The 18,448-nt window shown below is 43.2% G+C and overlaps 1 protein-coding gene across 2 annotated transcripts in view; it reads left to right on the top strand.

Annotated features, from left to right (window-relative positions):
• SUCLG2 (succinate-CoA ligase GDP-forming subunit beta) overlaps positions 1-17,994 on the top strand; it is a 273,677-nt gene extending 255,683 nt beyond the window's left edge. For both annotated transcript variants that reach the window (XM_060631535.3, XM_078442840.2), the window contains exon 11: positions 16,938-17,994. In XM_060631535.3, the coding sequence (XP_060487518.2) occupies positions 16,938-17,053 (116 nt within the window). In that variant the 3' untranslated portion in view covers positions 17,054-17,994. The remainder of the gene's footprint in view (positions 1-16,937) is intronic.
• Positions 17,995-18,448: the final 454 nt, after the last annotated feature.

Genomic DNA, 18,448 nt, shown 5'->3' with positions numbered 1-18,448 from the left:
CTCTCACCGCTGTTGTTTTAACATAGTGTTGGAAGTTCTAGCATCAGCAATCAGACAACAAAAGGAAATCAAAGGCATCAGAATTGGGAAAGATGAAGTTAATGTTTCACTTTTTGCAGATGACATGATATTATACACGGAAAATCCGATAGACTCCACCAGAAGTCTGCTAGAACTGATACATGAATTTAGCTAAGTTGCAGGATACAAAATCAATGTACAGAAATCAGTTGCATTCTTATACACTAACAATGAAGCAACAGAAAGACAAATAAAGAAACTGATCCCATTCACAATTGCACCAAGAAGCATAAAATACCTAGGAATAAACCTAACCAAAGATGTAAAAGATCTGTATGCTGAAAACTATAGAAAGCTTATGAAGGAAATTGAAGAAGATAAAAAGAAATGGAAAAACATTCTGTGCTCATGGATTGGAAGAATAAATACTGTCAAAATGTCAATACTACCCAAAGCTATCTATACATTCAGTGTAATCCCAATCAAAATTGCACCAGCATTCTTCTCGAAACTAGAACAAGCAATCTTAAAATTCATATGGATCCACAAAAGGCCCCGAATAGCCAAAGTAATTTTGAAGAAGAAGACCAAAGCAGGAGGCATCACAATCCCAGCCTTTAGCCTCTACTACAAAGCTGTTATCATCAAGACAGCATGGTATTGGCACAAAAACAGACACATAGACCAATGGAATAGAATAGAAACCCCAGAACTAGACCCACAAACGTATGGCCAACTCATCTTTGACAAAGCAGGAAAGAATATCCAATGGAAAAGAGACAGTCTCTTTAACAAATGGTGCTGGGAGAACTGGACAGGAACATGCAGAAGATTGAAACTAGACCACTTTCTCACAGCATTCACAAAAATAAACTCAAAATGGATAAAGGACCTGAATGTGAGACAGGAAACCATCAAAACCCTAGAGGAGAAAGCAGGAAAAGACCTCTCTGACCTCAGGTGTAGCAATCTCTTACTTGACACATCCCCAAAGGCAAGGGAATTAAAAGCAAAAATGAACTACTGGGACCTTATGAAGATAAAAAGCTTCTGCACAGCAAAGGAAACAACCAACAAAACTAAAAGGCAACGGACAGAATGGGAAAAGATATTTGCAAATGACATATCAGACAAAGGGCTAGTATCCAAAATCTATAAAGAGCTCACCAAACTCCACACCCGAAAAACAAATTACCCATTAAAGAAATGGGCAGAAAACATGAATAGCCACTTCTCTAAAGAAGACATGCGGATGGCCAACAGGCACATGAAAAGATGCTCAACGTCGCTCCCCATCAGTGAAATACAAATCAAAACCACACTCAGATATCACCTCACGCCAGTCAGAGTGGCCAAAATGAACAAATCAGGAGACGATAGATGCTGGAGAGGATGTGGAGAAACGGGAACCCTCTTGCACTGTTGGTGGGAATGCAAATTGGTGCAGCCACTCTGGAAAGCAGTGTGGAGGTTCCTCAGAAAATTAAAAATAGACCTACCCTATGACACAGCAATAACACTGCTAGGAATTTACCCAAGGGATACAGGAGTACTGATGCATAGGGGCACTTGTACCCCAATGTTTATAGCAGCACTCTCAACAATAGCCAAATTATGGAAAGAGCCTAAATGTCCATCAACTGATGAATGGATAAAAAAAATGTGGTTTATATACACAATGGAGTACTACGTGGCAATGAGAAAGAAGGAAGTATGGCCCTTTGTAGCAACGTGGATGGAACTGGAGAGTGTTATGCTAAGTGAAATAAGCCATACAGAGAAAGGCAGATACCATATGGTTTCACTCTTATGTGGATCCTGAGAAACTTAACAGAAACCCATGGGGGAGGGGAAGGAAAAAAAAAAAAGGTTATAGTGGAAGAGAGCCAAAGCATAAGAGACTCTTAACAACAGAACAAACTGAGGGTTGATGGGGGGTGGGAGGGAGGGGAGGGTGGGTGATGGGTATTGAGGAGGGCACCTTTTGGGATGAGCACTGGGTGTTGTATGGAAACCAATTTGAGAATAAACTTCATATATTGAAAAATAAATAAATAAATAAACATGAAAGAAAGAGAGAGAGAGAGAGAGAAAGAAAGAAAGAAAGAAAGAAAGAAAGAAAGAAAGAAAGAAATTGGTCTCCTACAGTACAGCCAAGTTAAAAGGAAAAACCAACCCAAACAAAACTCTCCTATTACAGAAAGTCTTGCTTACAGAAAACTTGCTTCCAAGAGGAAACAGTGGCTAACTCTGGGACCTTTTGAGGAATTTCTCTTATACTTAATATAAATTTTCCATTAGCTTTCTCTAGGTTGGAACCCAAAATCTGTTCCTCCCACAAATCTCTGCGTTCGGTTATATTTTACCCAACCTTAGACTATGATACGGATCCTTCTTTTTTTCTTAATTAAGCAGCTCTTCATCTGTCCTGACACAGCAAGCAAGATAAAGTGGTACGAAGAGGCAGGAACATTGTGGAGAATTTTAGTGTAGTTGCTATTTAACTTGATATCACACTATACTTTTATTTTAACTGATGAATTTTTTAATTGTATTTATTCGTGTTAATACTCCGATTGGTTCACATTCCCCGAACGCACACCATCATGTAGCTAGTCAAAAGGAGATGGGAAAAGATGTCCGTCATCCCAGCATCTGTGATAAAACTTAGCAACCCATAAAAAACTAAGTGTGGTAGAAAAATTTTACTGGAGTCTGAATTGCAATAATAAATAATTATTATTGCTAACATTTGTTAACTTGCTAAGTTTCAGATACTCTGACATATAGCTATATAGTCTAAATAAATGTCAGATTTTTAATGACCAAGAAAACAGGCATTTCAAAAGCCGATGGCAGATTTTATTATAAGTGTCTACTTCTTGTAAATAAAGAAGGTAGTCTGTCTTAGTTGTTATGTGGCCATTTGGAAGATCCAAGATCCTTGCCATAATTCTCACTGATTTATGACCCACGTTTTCAAGACTCTATTGCCACATACAATGTAATAGAAATGTCTTGATGAGGAAAGTTTTAATCAAATCAGGCTTGATTTAGTGGGATTTTGTGGACAAATCTTTGTTCTCAGCTGTGTAATAAGTACAAGTTGTTTTACCAGTGGATAAGGAAAAGATTACTCACCTCTTTGAAAATGGTAACTTCATAATTACATATATTTACTTGCCTTATTGCAACAGAACTCACCAGCTGAGACACAGGATTATTTTTATTTAAAAGACTCCCTGGTAAATCAGACAATCACATTTTGATGGGGGAATTTAGTTTTTTTACACAGTTGTTTCTGGCATAAATAAAGGACAAATAACCTGACGTGTTTATTTTTTTTTTTGTCTCTGAAAAATATATATACTTGGCACAAAAGTTAACTAGATGGTTAATTTAGCCCAAACCATGATACTATTGAGAAAAATGTACAGACATTTATTAACAGCTTTGTATGTCCAGTGTGCAAAGGTGTTTTAGCCTAAGCTTTGGGTTTTGTACAGGTAGTTTTACTATTCTAGATCAGGGCTTTCCAGTATCTTTATAGAGAATTTTTTTTTAATTTCATTTTTTTGTTATTGTCCCATTTAAATCTGCAGCAAACTTCTATACCTCAGATAAGCTGAAGAGGAATATGCTTTTCTCTCAGGTGCTCATTGTGATTACACGTTAGGCTATAAATAATAATGAGCCTAGATAATTGATAGATTGGATCCTGTTTCTTAGTCAAATCGTTCAGTTTGATTTTTCCGTATAATACAGAAAGGTTTGTTTCGGCAACATAAACATTCTGCTTCTCTTTTGACAAATATCTTTCAAAACAACAGTCCCTTGTGGTTCCCTTGCTTGTTCTTATCAATCTCTCTAATATTCCCTAGAGTCCTTTTATAGCTGTTGAGAACATAAATGTCTCCAAGTCCACAACTTCGTATCCCGTTTTCTTTTACTTTCTTGACCAAGGCTCCGGCAGCTCTTCTCTGTGGACACTGCCTTATTCTTGCTCTCTGAAATACTGACACATTGGAGCCACAGCCAGGGCAGTGCACCTGTAGTATCCTTCTTAGCACAGACACTGTAAAATTGCCATGTGATGCTATAGTCTGCTCAAGGGGCAAAGAAGCCTCGAGTATGAAAGCGTTCAGGGGCAGCCATACAGCTTTCAGCTGCATCCACACACTTGGCAGCCATCCATTCTGCCAGTCTTCCATTATGCTAAGATGTGAGACCAAGAGAGGAGGCCAGTAATTATTCCTTTGACTCCCATCATAAAAGGCAGCGTTGGCAGACTGACTGTGGCCGACTAGCTGGGAAGACTTTTCATTCAGGCTATTTGAGCCCTAGGTTTGCTGCTGACCCCCAGAGTCATCAGAGAATAAGGGAGCCCTGGTCGAGGGACGGCATGATCCTGGTCGGAGGGAACGTGGATGCCCAGCAGGGCCAAGGGGCTGATGCTGTGCCAGTTAACATCCCACGACCTCTTAGCACATTTCCCAGCATGTGCTCTCTACCGAGTTTTCATCTTCTCTCCTGTTCTCACTCTCTGTTCCCTTGCAAGGCCAGGTGGACCTGTTCCCCACCTCCACCCCCAGCCTCTCCAAGCACACCTTCCCTCCACTTCTCAGTTTGTTCTGTGGTCTTTGGAGATGTGGCTCCAGGAGGAGGGGTCAGATGTTCTCTGTGAGTGCTCATCTCGTTTCCTTTCTGGGTTCCGTTCTCCTTGTTCTTCCTGTCCCCATTCTCCTGGTCCGTGTTTTCTGCACACCTTTCTCCTCACCTTGCTTTCTGCCTCACTAGTGCCCATTCACCCCTCCTCGTCCCCTCCCTTCCTTCACTGTCCGTGGATGTACCCTTCCTGGGACTGAGTTCACTTGCTGTCAGTGGCTGTCACCTCTCCCCGCTTCTGTCACCAGCACCATCTTCCTGAGTATCCTCCCTAGTATTGATTCATCATCACCAGGTTAAACCAGAGGACATGGTGGAGACCATCCTGCTCTGTCATCAAGGCTTAAATCCTCTCATTGTCTAAATCGATAAACATTTCTGAATGCTTCAACCTTGCCACACTTGAACATTACACCAAGTCTCACAGGATATAAGCTAAAGTATTAGGGTAGCTAAAGCCTTTTTAGAGCAAATATTTAAGTTTCCAGACATACATTAATCAACTATACTTGGTCTTTTGAATTTTCATCTTACCCCTAGATGGTTCATGTGAGTTACTGAAATTTTTACCATGTTGGACATCTGCACAAGAGAAAGCCACTCATTGACCCTGAAGAAAGTAGGCATCCAACCCGTCCATGTTGCTGGGTCTTTGAGGTGATCCTTCCTTCTCTGGGGACCCTGGTGAGAAATACAGTGACGCAGTAAGAGACTGGTGAAGAAGGTGAAGGATGAACCGTATCGTGTGCCGACAGTGAGCGTTCTTACTCTGAGTCACAGACGCGCCTAGTTACAAGCACCACAGACCCTGAGGGGCAGTGTGGGCTCCCTGAGAGAGCACAGTCCAAAGGACAGGCAAAGGAAGGGGCTAGGCTACACATACCAACTTTCTTCTTTCAAAAATCCCGGGTTGGGGTGCCTGGGTGGCTCAGTCGGTTGGGCGTCCAACTTCGGCTCAGGTCATGATCTCGCGGTCCATGAGTTCGAGCCCCGCGTCGGGCTCTGTGCTGACAGCTCAGAGCCTGGAGCCTGTTTCAGATTCTGTGTCTCCCTCTCTCTCTGACCGTCCCCCATTCATGCTCTGTCTCTCTCTGTCTCAAAAATGAATAAACGTTAAAAAAAATTTTTTTTTAAAAAATAAAAATCCCAGGCAGAGAGGTTTCTCCACTGCCAGTGCAGTGTCATTCGTGGTCAAAGATGAGCCCAGGAGCATCATGCTGTGTGTGGAAGGAAACACCCCCTAACGCACATCCAGGTGATTAGTCTGCCCTGGACACGGGCTGCCGATGCTTTTTGGTCAGGTGCCCACCTCAGTCTAGGCAGTGGTCCTTGCTTCATAAGCAGGGGCCTCACGTTGTTCCCATGGGACACTTGTAATCAGGAGGGATTTTAGAGCATGACAGGTCTGGGGACTGACACATCCTAAGTTCTGCACATCACGACACCACCTTCTGCTTTGTGGGTGTCTTCTGAGTGATCAGTCAGTTCGTATCTCCGTGCCTCAGTTTCTTTATATAACACTTGAAAGTCACATTTGTTCAGCCACCGAAGAGGGAGAAAACACATTGCTCAGGAAGGGGACACACTGGTAGATTCTGTCTGTCCTACTTAAAGGCAACAGATGTGTCCTGTGACTGAGACTCTCCCAGAGGGTGCCACCTTGAGGCTGTCCTGAGGCAGAGCCATCTAGGAGGAAGGACTGCCCAAGAATGGGTTGGAACAGGCAGGACAAATAAATAGCTTTCATCTCATGCCACCTTCTATTTATTGGCAGTGGCTGCCCACAGTGCTGGGCCGAGAAAGATGCTGAGACTGTATCCCAGGTCAGCGGAAAAGAGCCCTGTGGTCATCGTCTTCTGCAGTTTGTGGGAAAGGAGAGTAGGGGCACTCAAGCCAACTATCAGCCACTGTTGATTCAAAGAGAGCAAGAGTAGGTAGAATTTTCTGTCCTGGAAATACAGCGGCTTGCTGCATCAGAAGTGGGAAGCAAGAACCGCAAGCTGGAGAAGTACAAGATGAGGCCGGGTTCTTGTCCTCCACAGCCACAGCCCCAGAAATTTGGATTGTATGGAGCAAAGGTCTGCAGACGTTTAGTGTCAGTGGCCAAACTTGAGGCTTTGTGGGCCGTGTATTCCCTATTGCAGTAACTCACCTCTCCCGTTGTAGCACAGAAACAGCGTAGACAGTATAGCAATGGGGATGACTGTGCCACGGTAAATCTTTGTTCCAAAGACAGTGGGACATAATTTGCAGCCTGTTGTACAGAAGAGACCAGTGGCAAGGCCTGGAATTCTGGAAACTCCCCACGGTACCTGAGTCTAAAGCCTCCTCCGTCCTCAGCTCTGAAAGGGTTTTTAAAAGTCAAGAAAAATGTGGTGATACTAAGCTCTGAGAACCTAACAGCTCAAGGAACAGATCAGCAGTGAGATCCACTTGGCCATTCCCCCCACATAAGTACAGAATCACAGACAGTGATGCCATGATGTCACTTCTCAGGCAGCATGGGAGCTCCAGGGTCAGGATCACAGACAAAAGTCCCACACTGCCAAAATTACCTTTGAAAATTCCTGAAATCATGCCTAAGTTAGAATATACATGAATTGAAAGCCATGCGGTAGACTCCAGGAAGGCAAATCTTTCTAAGTCTGTGTCGATGTTTTTTATGAGAAAGGCTCTATTCTGTTCTTTATGAGAACGGCCCTATTCCGAGCAGGTACAGAATTGTAGGGCATTCTGGCTTGCCAGAGGATACATTCCATTCCATACATTTGTCTTAGGTTAACATATATGTTGCTTTTTTGAGGGTTTACGTGGTTGAAAGCAAAAGTGTGAACACCTAGCATACGCCCTCAGTGAATATATGTTAGACTTGGTTCTAAATCTGGCTTGCACACCCTTCTTGGAAGCACTGTGGAGAAGACCCTAGCCATCGGCTTCCTGCCACTTGCGTTGGTGGTTCCTACGGGCATCATGAGAATAACACTCACACCCTCGGCGGTGGTTTCTTCTTACCCTGGGAGGAGAAGTCATCAAGGAGAATAGGTGTGCACAGGATGTCTTTTGTCATTTTTAATTTTTCTAAAATGTGAGGAATCCAGGGCATTTCTGTAAGATACTCTTCCAACTACAGTAACTTCCCAAGGTCGCTCAGCTTCTCGGTGACAACCAGGTTTAAAATCTCCATTTCCTCACCTGTGAAGCAGGAATAGAAATATGGCGGTCTCATGGGGTTGTTGCAAGGAAAAGATGAGTTTTACAGTAACCCAGACAGTCCCTGGCTCTGTAAACGTTGGCTGCCATTATTACTCGAGCTCTTGTTTGTAACTCCACCAGGGGGCACTCTGTGTGCCAAGCAGGGGCACTCTGTGGGCTGGCAGCAAAGTGCCAAGCAAGGTGTTAGATACTGGCTGCACATCATCTGTGGCAAGTGAAGCCTGCTGATGCAGCAGGAGTTTTACCTCTGATTCTCAATGAATTATTCCATTTTTAGCAGTACAATAACAAAAGACATGTGATAAGTTATCTACATTTACATGTCACCAAGAAAATGGGCCCCTTCTATCTGGTTGTCACTTGAAAGGAGAATAATGGAAGAGGAGCAAGGGCAAAAGGACAGTGACCATTTTAGGAGGAATCTGCTGCTCTGTGGAACCTGGTTTGTTTCCACTGACCTCCTTTCTCCCTGGGGTGGAGGCGGGGAAAGATTTGATTACTTAGAGCAGGGGTCGACGTATTTTAGGATTGATGGGCCATGCTGACTCTGTCACAACCGCTCAGCTCTGCCTTTGGTGGCACAGAAGCAGCCATGGACAATCTGCAAATGAATCACTTTGGCTGCATTCCAGTAAAACTTTATTTATGGGCACGGAAATTTGAATTTCATGTGACTTTCATGTATCACAAAATATTATTCTTCTGATTTTTTTCCAACTATTTAAAAATGTAACAACTATTCTTAGCTGACTTAGAATAGCCCTGATTTAGAACACCAGACCGAGAGTCAGTCCTGTACATGGCTCGCTGATTATTTCACCGGGGCAAATCACCTAGCATTTCCAGGCCTCAGTTTCCTCTAGTGAAAACAAGAGACTTTGATCCTAAAGGACGCTTAGGATTCCTCCCAGCACTTGGACGCCAAGTTACACGGTTGTCATGCAGCTTCGCAGTCATACAAATCTGTGTTCTAGCGTTGGCTTAGCCTTTGACTTGCTCGGAGATGTTGGGCAAGTTCCTCAGCCTCCCAGTGCCTCAGTCGTCTCATCTGTAAAATGGGGATGAAGATGATGTCTTTTTTAGGGTTGCTATGAAGGTTGAAGTGATACGATAGTTGTGAACCCCTTAATTCCTGTATCCAACAAATATTTATTGTACCTAGTGTATATACGATAGGTGCTAACTGTTGCATTCTTAAAAAGCTCAATTCCTATTATAATATTACTCTTTATTTATTTATTTATGAGAGAGGGAGCGAGAGGAGAGAGAGCACACACATGAGCAGGGGAGGGGGCAGAGAGAGGGTGAGAGACAGTCATAAGCAGAATCTGGTTCAGCACAGAGATCAATACAGAGCTCGATCTCATGAACTGTGAGATCATGACCTGAGCTGAAATGAAGACGTGGATGCTTAACCGAGTCACCCACGTGCCCCCGCAAATAATACTTTTTCAAAAAGCCTAATTTCTCCATACTTTTGACTAGAGAGTAATTTTCTTCACAGCCCTGTGATAAAAGACTGGCCTGAGTTGGGGGCAAGGGGCCCACCTTTTGAACAAAACCCTGTGATTTCTATCCACTACCATGATCTTCTCTCCCAGGTCATGAAAGCAAAGAACAAATTTTGATAAATTAACCTTCATCTCTCTTTACAGCTCTCTCACTCCACCTGGTGGCAGGAAGTCAGTGGTAAAACATGCACAAGTGGAGAATTTTAAAAATTTCATAATTATTCTTTTCATAATATCCTCTATTGGCAGAGCAAGACTTCATTTTAGAATCATTCCCCTTTGATTGTCTGTGTATTGCCATTTTTAAGGCACGCGTCGGGGAGATAACCACTTAGCTTAGCAGCTTTCAGCAAGCAGATGTTAAGAAGTACTTGAAGTTGAACCAACGTGAGTCAATCAGTTATCTGTACAGGTGGTTATTAAAACTGTAGTCCTGCAGCCTCATTAAAAAGCAATGCAGCATTTAATAATTTTTAGAACATGTCAGCGGCACTAAATGTGGGGAAGAGATCAATTTCCTTTGTAATTGGGTACACAGGCATAAACACGGTCTTTGGAACTCTCAGTTCCGAGTCAGGGTTTAAAGTGGCTATGATGGTTCACTATTTGGAAATAAAGGCAAGCAAGGGGGTGGGTAGCAGGTGTCAGCCACTTGGTGAATCCAGAAGAAACCAACCTTGAATATTCAAAGAACAGCATTAATGAAAGAAATCCACACAACAACAAGCTTTTGCCCAAGGCTTCCCCTGATTCTCTTTTCTTTTCCAGTGACCTCATTTCCAGGCTGCTGGTTTTCTTTCTGACCCTCTTCTCTGTGCATTCCCCCTTTCCCTTCTAGCTGCTCTCTCCATAGGAACCAGGCAGCAGGGTCTGTGGGCAGCAAGGCCTGCCCTAGCTTTGCTTCTTTCTCCCTGGCCTGTGGGCAGGAGAACCAACCAGGGAGAAACCAGCTTGGAAGCCAGGACAGGGTGCTGGCAAAATCAGGGCAGGGGCTGGTGCCATGGGACTTGGCGGGCTCACTTGTTTCCCTTGTTCTCTATGCCTCTTTCGTGTGTCTTCCCCCTCTGGGATATTCCTTACTATGTGTTCGTTCTCTCTCTCTCTCTCTCTCTCTCTCTCTCTCTCTCTCTCTCCCCCCCCCCTTCCTTCCCTCTCCCTCCCTTCCTTCCTCCCCCTGCCCCCCAGAACCAAACCCTTTTCCTTCCCCCCTCCTCCCCGCCCCTCTCCTCTCTCCTTTTTCTCTTCTCTTCTTCTTCCTCTCCCTCTCCCTGTTTCATGCTGGGGTTCTGAGTATGCCTAGCCTGTGCTTAATAATTAAGGCTGTAATTAAAGTGTAACTGGAAGCATAATTAAAATTCACTTTAATGGATCCTGGAATTGTGAAGCAATTAGGCATTTTGCTATGGCCCTGCAAGAGCAGCTGGAAGGAGAGAAGGGCCCATTTTCCTAGGCTCTGCTCTACCCAGTCTCTTCCGGCCCCACCCCCTGGTTGTTAACCTTGAGGAAGGCCTTCCTGGCCAGGAGGGACAGAGGAGTGGTGGCAGCTTGGAGTCTTCTAGGGCACCACATAGAGCCAGCTGCTGTTCAGCCCTTCTTAGAGAAAGAGGCCACCACAAAAGCCCCTGGAGAACCCGAGAAAACTCAGGAACAGTCACTCCTAATTTCCCTCAGGTCGTTTGGGGCTTCTGTTTCAGTGCTATTAAAAAAATGGGCTATTTGGGGGTGTCGGGCCAGCAAGGTGATCAGAAAATCTCCCACACCTCACCAACTCAAGCACACTTGGTATGTGTGAGTCCATCCACCGCCATTCAGCCCATCAGCAAGCCCAGGTTGTGTCATGGAAACTGCACTGAGCGCAGAGATCCTGGTGGGCCGGCCTGACGGAATGTCAGCCTAGATGAAGCTTGTGTTTGGTGGGGGCGAGAGAAGCGTCAGTGAGCAGTCCCAATAGTGCTGTGATTCCGGAAGTACAAGGTGGGATGGAAGCTCATTTACAAATCCTGCTCTAGTTTAGGGGCTGGGGGAGTAGTGACAAGGGAGGCATCCCCAAAGACATGCCATTTATTTTTATTTCAATTAATTTATTATTTTGAGAGAGAGAGAGAGACAGCACAAGACGCGAAGGGGCAGGGAGAGGGGGAGAAAATCCCAAGCAGGCTCTGCGATGTCAGCACAGAGCCCAGTGTGAAGCTCGAACTCACGAAACCATGAGATAATGACCCGAGCCACAACCAAAAGTCAGATGCTCAACTGACTGAGCCACCCAGGCGCCCAGGAAATGCCATTTAAACAATATCTCATGAACGTTTGGGTGTTGGCCAAACAGAAGACAAGAGTTCTGGTTGGAGGACTCGAGGCCAAAGGTCCAGCATGTCTGCGGGTTCACGGATTTCTAAATCAGTCGTTTTCCACCTTTGGGAATACCTGATGCTCAGTTAAGTCCTGAAGAAGATGTTAATTCAGGAACTGGTTTAGTTAGGTTTCTTGGTTGCAAGGAAGAGTGACTTGTTCCAGTAGTCTCAGAACCCTAAAACGGTCCACAGCCAGTCTGTAGCTATGGAAAAGAACTCAGGTAAAACTGAATAAACAGTTCTCAGAATGGACAGCAGCCATAATGAAGCTGGCCCCCAGGAGGAGGAGGATGTGGCGTGGAGGCCAACCTCAGGAGCAGCACTCCAGCAGCCTGTGCACTTGACTCCACCCCTCTCTGCATGTTTGCGCTGCCTCTGTCTCACCTGCTTACTAACGGCTGATTAAGTCCTTTTCATGCTACTGTTTCCCATTTCGTGTGTGCTACCCATTCAGATTCTCAGCAGAGCAAACCTGACTGCACAAGCTAATGGCCATCATCTGTATTTGCACCACCCTTGGGTCAGGTGCAGTCATCTTGGGAACAGTCCATGTCTGCCTTGGGACGAAGATCACCATGTGGTCCCTCCTCGAGAAGGGGACAGTTGGTAGGGTCGGTGTAGCCAGGCAGGGAGGCTGGAGAAAGCAGACACCCTACTTGTACCTGATCCTTGCTCTCAAATAATTTATAGTATCATTGAAGTTTAGACGATCTCATGCGTGCAAAAGTGCCACAAATTTTAAATTGTAAATTTGACTCCTCAAACAGGAGTCACCAGGAAATCAAAGTAGAGTGGGAAGACCAAAGGATTTTGAGAGCTCATCCTGCCAATCACCAGGCCTCAGTGCTCCTGACCAAGAAATAAATAAATGAATAAAAAGCACTCATTTATAAAGACCTGACTCACCAGGTCTTTTAGAACCACCAAATTCACAAGTTCAAAGGCTCAAAGTAATGTGGGAAGACTGGAAAACAGATTATTTTTTTTTATTATTGTCAATGTGATTATGACGATATCTTCTATTTATAAAGGTTGTCATTGGATGTTTCAAGCATTAGTTCCAGGAATCATTCAGACCAGTGAGAGATCAAGTTCAGTTTTCATTCAACTACTTCCTAACTATTCCTAGCCATGCTAGCTAGACTTTAGCCTTTAACTTACCTGTGCCTCAGTCCTCCCTTCTGTAAAAGGAGATAATAATGGTAGCTCTCTCAGGGATACTATTGAGTAGCAAATGAACTAATAGAAATGAACATTGCAGGACACCTGCTAAGTTGCTGTTAATGCTTTTGTTACTGTTACCACTCCTGTTGATGCTGCTAATTCTCCTACAGGTTCAGTTCCTCAGAGAGAACTTGACAGGCTTGGCTAAGATCTGTGTTCACAGGAGGACTCTGTCACCAAAGGAAGGTAGTCAGAGATGTGGAATGTTCAGGGAGATGAATCTGCCTCTTGATGCGTGGGGTTCTTGGAAGCTGTCTGTGTGGAGGCTGTTCTAAAGAGAAAGGAAAGAAGGAGAAGAGCCTTTCTGACCCAAATTTAGATTTCTTCCCTGGTAGATTAGAGGACAGGTAGGCAGAGAACTCTGTGTCTCTGTTGAAGGAGATAGAGGTTTACATATTTAACTTTCATTGACCTTCTGGTCCAAAGACCAGTTCCATTCTGTGTCAGTCAGGACTTTGCTGCACAGTGTGTCATTATTCCATGAAAGCCCTACTTACGGATTAATGTCAGAATTCCTTAGCCTAATATTCAACACCTGCCATCGTCTGATCCTCTGTTCTACTTTTCAACCTCTGGGACCTTGTCGGAAACTTCTACCATCTGTATCAAAATGAACACTGAGGTTGGATTAATGAAATAATACATCTTTACATCTGCATTAGGTAACTAGTGTGTAACAAATTGCCTTTAACACAGGGAACGTTGTTGATCTCCGTGTTCTATGGTAGGGAATATGAGTGTGGCTTAGTTGGGTCCTTTGGTTTAAGGTCTCAAAGCTGCAGTCAAAGTGTCAGCCAGGGATAGGGCCATATCAAGGCTCGACTGGGAAAGGATCGCTTCCAAATACATCATTGTTGGCAGGATATAGTTCCCCATGAGCTGTCAGGCTGAAGGCTTCAGTTGCTCCTCGGCTTTTGGCTGGAGGCAGCCCTGAATTCCTTGCCTCGTGGACTTCTCCATAGGGCAGTCCACAGTATGGCAATGTGCTGCATCAGAATGAACAGAGTCAGAAGGAACAAGGAAGAAGTCCTGGGATTTTGGAACTTAGTCTCAGAGATGACATTCTGTCACTCTTGCTCTTCTTAGTCATTAGAAGCAAGTTGCTGGTTCTACCAATAGCCAAAGGGGTTACACAGGGGCGTGGACACCAGGAAGTAGGAACTGGCCACAGAGAGCCATTTTGGAAGCTGCCTACCACCCTTACAAAGTAATGTGTCAGTCAAAGTAACGCCGGCTCCTATAACAGGTAAATGTTGAAATGTGATTCTTAATGTAATAGAAAGTTCTTTCTCATTAATATGAAGTCTGAAAGGGTGCATGAGTAGGGTGCTCTGCTCTACAGAATTATTCTGGTATCCATGCTGAAGGAGGCATTGCCATGTCCAGAATAGGGGATTTTCAGAGTTGTCTTGGCTGGTGACATTCCAGAAGGTACACAGGGAAAAAACCGAGTGCAGGAGCTCACAAGGGCAATTTTTATGGGCACGTATTTCATGGCGCTCACACACTCTTGGCCAGAACTCAGTCACATGACCCCACATACATGCAAGGGAGACCTGGGAAATGTAGTTCCTGGTTGGGCAGAAGAGGAGTGTGACTGGTTGATGGCGAGCTTAAGTCGGCCACAGATTCCTAGACATTTACAAAATCCTTTCACATGTGTTATTTCATTTGCTCCTCCTCACAACCCATGCTGTCAGCATTATTATCCTCATTTTATAAACAAGGAAACCAACCAGCAGAATTCTGGTTAGAACATTCAGGTTGTATTATTAGAACAGAGTTCAGGTTCCCATCACTGCCACATACAGTCTGTGACTGTAGAAAACTTCTTTAACCTCTCTGTGCCTCTCTTGCCTCATCTGTGAAATAGGGACAGTAAGATCTAGGCATCGTCATCATAAAGATTTCATATACTGCGTGGAAGTCACTTAGCATTATGTCTGGCGTGTGTATTAGTTATGAGGAAGACGATCATAATGTTACGTCTGGGGATTAAGAAGTTGAGGCTCAAAGGTGTTACATAATTTACCTAAAACTGTGCAACTAATCTACAACAGAGCCAGGGTGAGAAGCTAGGGATTTTTGTTTGTTTGTTTGTTTATTTTGAGAGAGAGAGGGAGCCCAAGAAGGGGCAGAGAGAGAGAGAGAGAGAGGGAGAGAGAGAGAGAGAATCTCTCCTCACCGTCAGCAAGGAGCCCTTCTCTGGGCTCAATCTCACAAACTGTGAGATCATGACTTAAGCCAAAGTGAAGAGTTGGACCAAGGCTTAACCAACTGAGCCACCCAGGAAACAGCTTCCTTACCTTTTGAATTTTGTTTCCCAAAGAGGATATTTAACAGATTTCCTGTGGAAAAGAGCAGTGAGTTAGCCTTGAACTAAAGATGCAATGCCAAGTGTTCATTTCACCACAGGTGTGGTGGCCCCCGGCTCCCAGGGAATCCACACTACATCACCTTGTTAGCGCAAATGTTCCTCTTGAACTCGGCATTTGCCTGTTTGTATGAAACATGCTGACCAAGTGCTTCCTTTTTATTTGTACTCTTAGGTCCTCCAAGGCCTATATTTCAAGGTCTTTGTATATAAATAGGCTCTGCCTTGCTAACTAGATAAAAGCACAAGAAATGATGTAAGATGAGGTATTTCATTAGACTCTTAAATGTTACCACATTTCTCCTAGGGGCTTGTTCACTCTGCAAGAACAGAAGAGCAGTTTGCTTCCTAAATAGTCAAGTCGAAGAAGCACACTTCTGGGTGGGGTAGCTTGGCCCACAAGTGCTACAGATCCACCGGGAATGGGAGACAAAGATACACCATCACAGGCTGCAGTACTCTTTTTGGGGCCCTCTGCCCTTTTTGTCATACGGAGCAGGGAGGAAGCGAGAACACGTGTGTTGAATAACTATCATTGTTTCCAAAGCGGTGGATTCATGGCCATAGGTGGGCAGACCCTCAGAACTTTAGTTTCATGAGATCTTTAAGACAGTTGCCTTCTAGTATGGGCCAAAACCACGTTAAATCCGCTCGACTGTGGATTATCAGCTGAAATGTCTGCTTTTATCAGTAAAAAAAAAAAAATGTCCATTAGTCTCAGGCAATTCCAGTCTTTCATCTTGCTTATTAGCCAGACCACCACTTGTTAGAGATCTTGCCACGTCATCTTCCCTGTGAGTGATGTCGATTAGAACATATATTTACTTCATTTCCTGGTGAAAAGCTAGCTCACATCAGTCCTGTGCATCTTCACTTGTTGCTTTCAGTATTCTGTGGCTACCAACCCATCGATTCGCCGTTCTCTCACTCATACTGGACACATAGCTTTTTCTTTAGATTCCATATTCAGGTTGTTCAAGCAAGGGGCACATCGGTTTCATAAGATTTTCTTTTTTCGAATCAGTGGACTAAGTAGTTGTTAATCTCTCTTCGTTCAGTCTTATAAGAATGTCATTATCTGCATTTTTTAAATGCCAGAAAAAAAATAGGTAGTATATTTTTATGTAATATTTCATGTATGTTATTTATTTATATTTATATATTTTATTTGTATTTAAGTAAGTTTATATAATTTATATTGTATAAGTGTGTGTATAAGTGTACATATATTTATATGTATTTTTATTTATATCTTATATATATACATATACGTGTATGTGTATATATACACGTATATATGTATATGTATATATACGTGTGTGTGTGTGTGTGTGTGTGTGTGTGTATATATATATATATGTCTTATAATGCCAGACATTTGAGGTGAAAAAAAGGAAAAAAGTAAATTTTTCTGGTGGATACATCTAAATAGCCAAATCTGAATCATAAAAAAGCTGAACCTGAGCTGTAATTGGTGAGACCTGGGTCTCGCACAATTTCAGGTTGTACGAAACTTTCCAGGGCCCCACCTCCAGTTTCATTTCAGTGACTGTCCATACCCCCCTGCCCACCTTCTAGGAACCAATGTCCACGAGGCCCAAAACATCCTCAGTAACAGTGGACTCCCCATTACTTCAGCTGTGGACCTGGAGGATGCCGCCAAGAAGTCTGTGGCCAGCGTGGCTAAGAAGTGACAGCTTCGTCCTGACCCTTGGAGGAAGAAGGCCATTGTCTCATAAAAAGGAATGATTCATCACTATGAAGGAAACGGTCATCCAATTGGGGGGGAAATGGGTGAGGGGATGAGCCATAATCACTCTGTGAAAAATCTTAAATCTGCATTTTCTTGAATAAGATCGCTAGCCCACCTCAATAATCTGATGTCGCTTACAGTCTTCCATGTTCTGTTCTCATACTTTTCGGTCACTGTGAACCTGCTCAGTAAGCATTGCTTGTTGCCGACTTTAGGGGAGCAGTCTGTTTGGCCAAGCAGTGTGTGTATATACAGAATTTGAGATCAGACCAATTCTACGATTTTTAATAATAAAAAATTCACATGCTCTAAAAAGTCAAACAAGATTACATTTAACAGCTTAACTTTCAAAAAGGCACAGCGAAGACATTCAAAACTGTTATACACTGCAACAGCTTTTACAAGTTTCTAATTCCAACGCACTTAGAAAGTCCATGAATGTTCCAAAACACGTTGTTTTACAGTGGAAGATCGACATTAATATCCCACACATGTATTCTACCATTTGCCTTAATAGTGAATATACTGTGTACCTCAAACTAAAAATAACGCCAGAAGCCTTATTTGTGATTTTGGAATAGAAGCTTCTATTTCAACGTCAATACCGAAGAATGCTGATTCTTATGGAAATCTCCATAATTAAGTCATTTCAAGAAGAGACAGCACTCAAGATCAAATTATGTTGTGTTGGTATCTTTCCTCCCCTCCTTTTTCCCTCCAGAATCTACCAGCTGGGAAAATGTAATTGAGAGAATCTGGCTTTTTTTTCATAATGCCTGTTTTTGTGGTGGGAAAGGATTTGAATTAGGTCTTTGTTGAAATTTTAGTAAATTCTTATCTGTACACAAATTTAAATAAAATCCTATGTTTTGTAAGCTGTAAGAGCTGTGTATTTCTTGTGTTAGTCAATTTCATCCCTCAATTTTATGTCTTAGATAAGAATCCAAAATTAGAAAATTTGGAGTGTTCCAGGATTATTTCAGTTTCACTCACCTTTATCAACGACCATTTCTGTTAGCAGAATGTGCAATGAAAGAATAAAAATTATAAGCCCAGGTAAGTGTTACAGTGTCTAACAGGTTAAAATGTGACTTCAGTCTGCATAGCACTGAAGGAAATATAGGTGTAAACTCATCCTATTTAATGAGGTTCAATTGCCAGCATTGAAGGTCTTTCTCTTCATGTATGAATGTTTAGCAGACCAGGCTTTTGTTTGTTTAGTCAGTTTACATTGTTCTCATAAATCTCACATATGGACAGCAGTTAAAATGTCATTTTTTTTATAGTTCCATATTTGCCACGGAGAAAAAAAAACATTGAATGGATCAGTCTTACA

The sequence above is a fragment of the Panthera onca genome, chromosome A2 (assembly GCF_046562875.1).
Source record: "Panthera onca isolate mPanOnc1 chromosome A2, mPanOnc1 haplotype 2, whole genome shotgun sequence".
In the NCBI taxonomy this organism is placed as follows: Eukaryota; Metazoa; Chordata; class Mammalia; order Carnivora; family Felidae; genus Panthera; species Panthera onca.
This window is presented reverse-complemented; position numbering and strand designations above follow the sequence as displayed.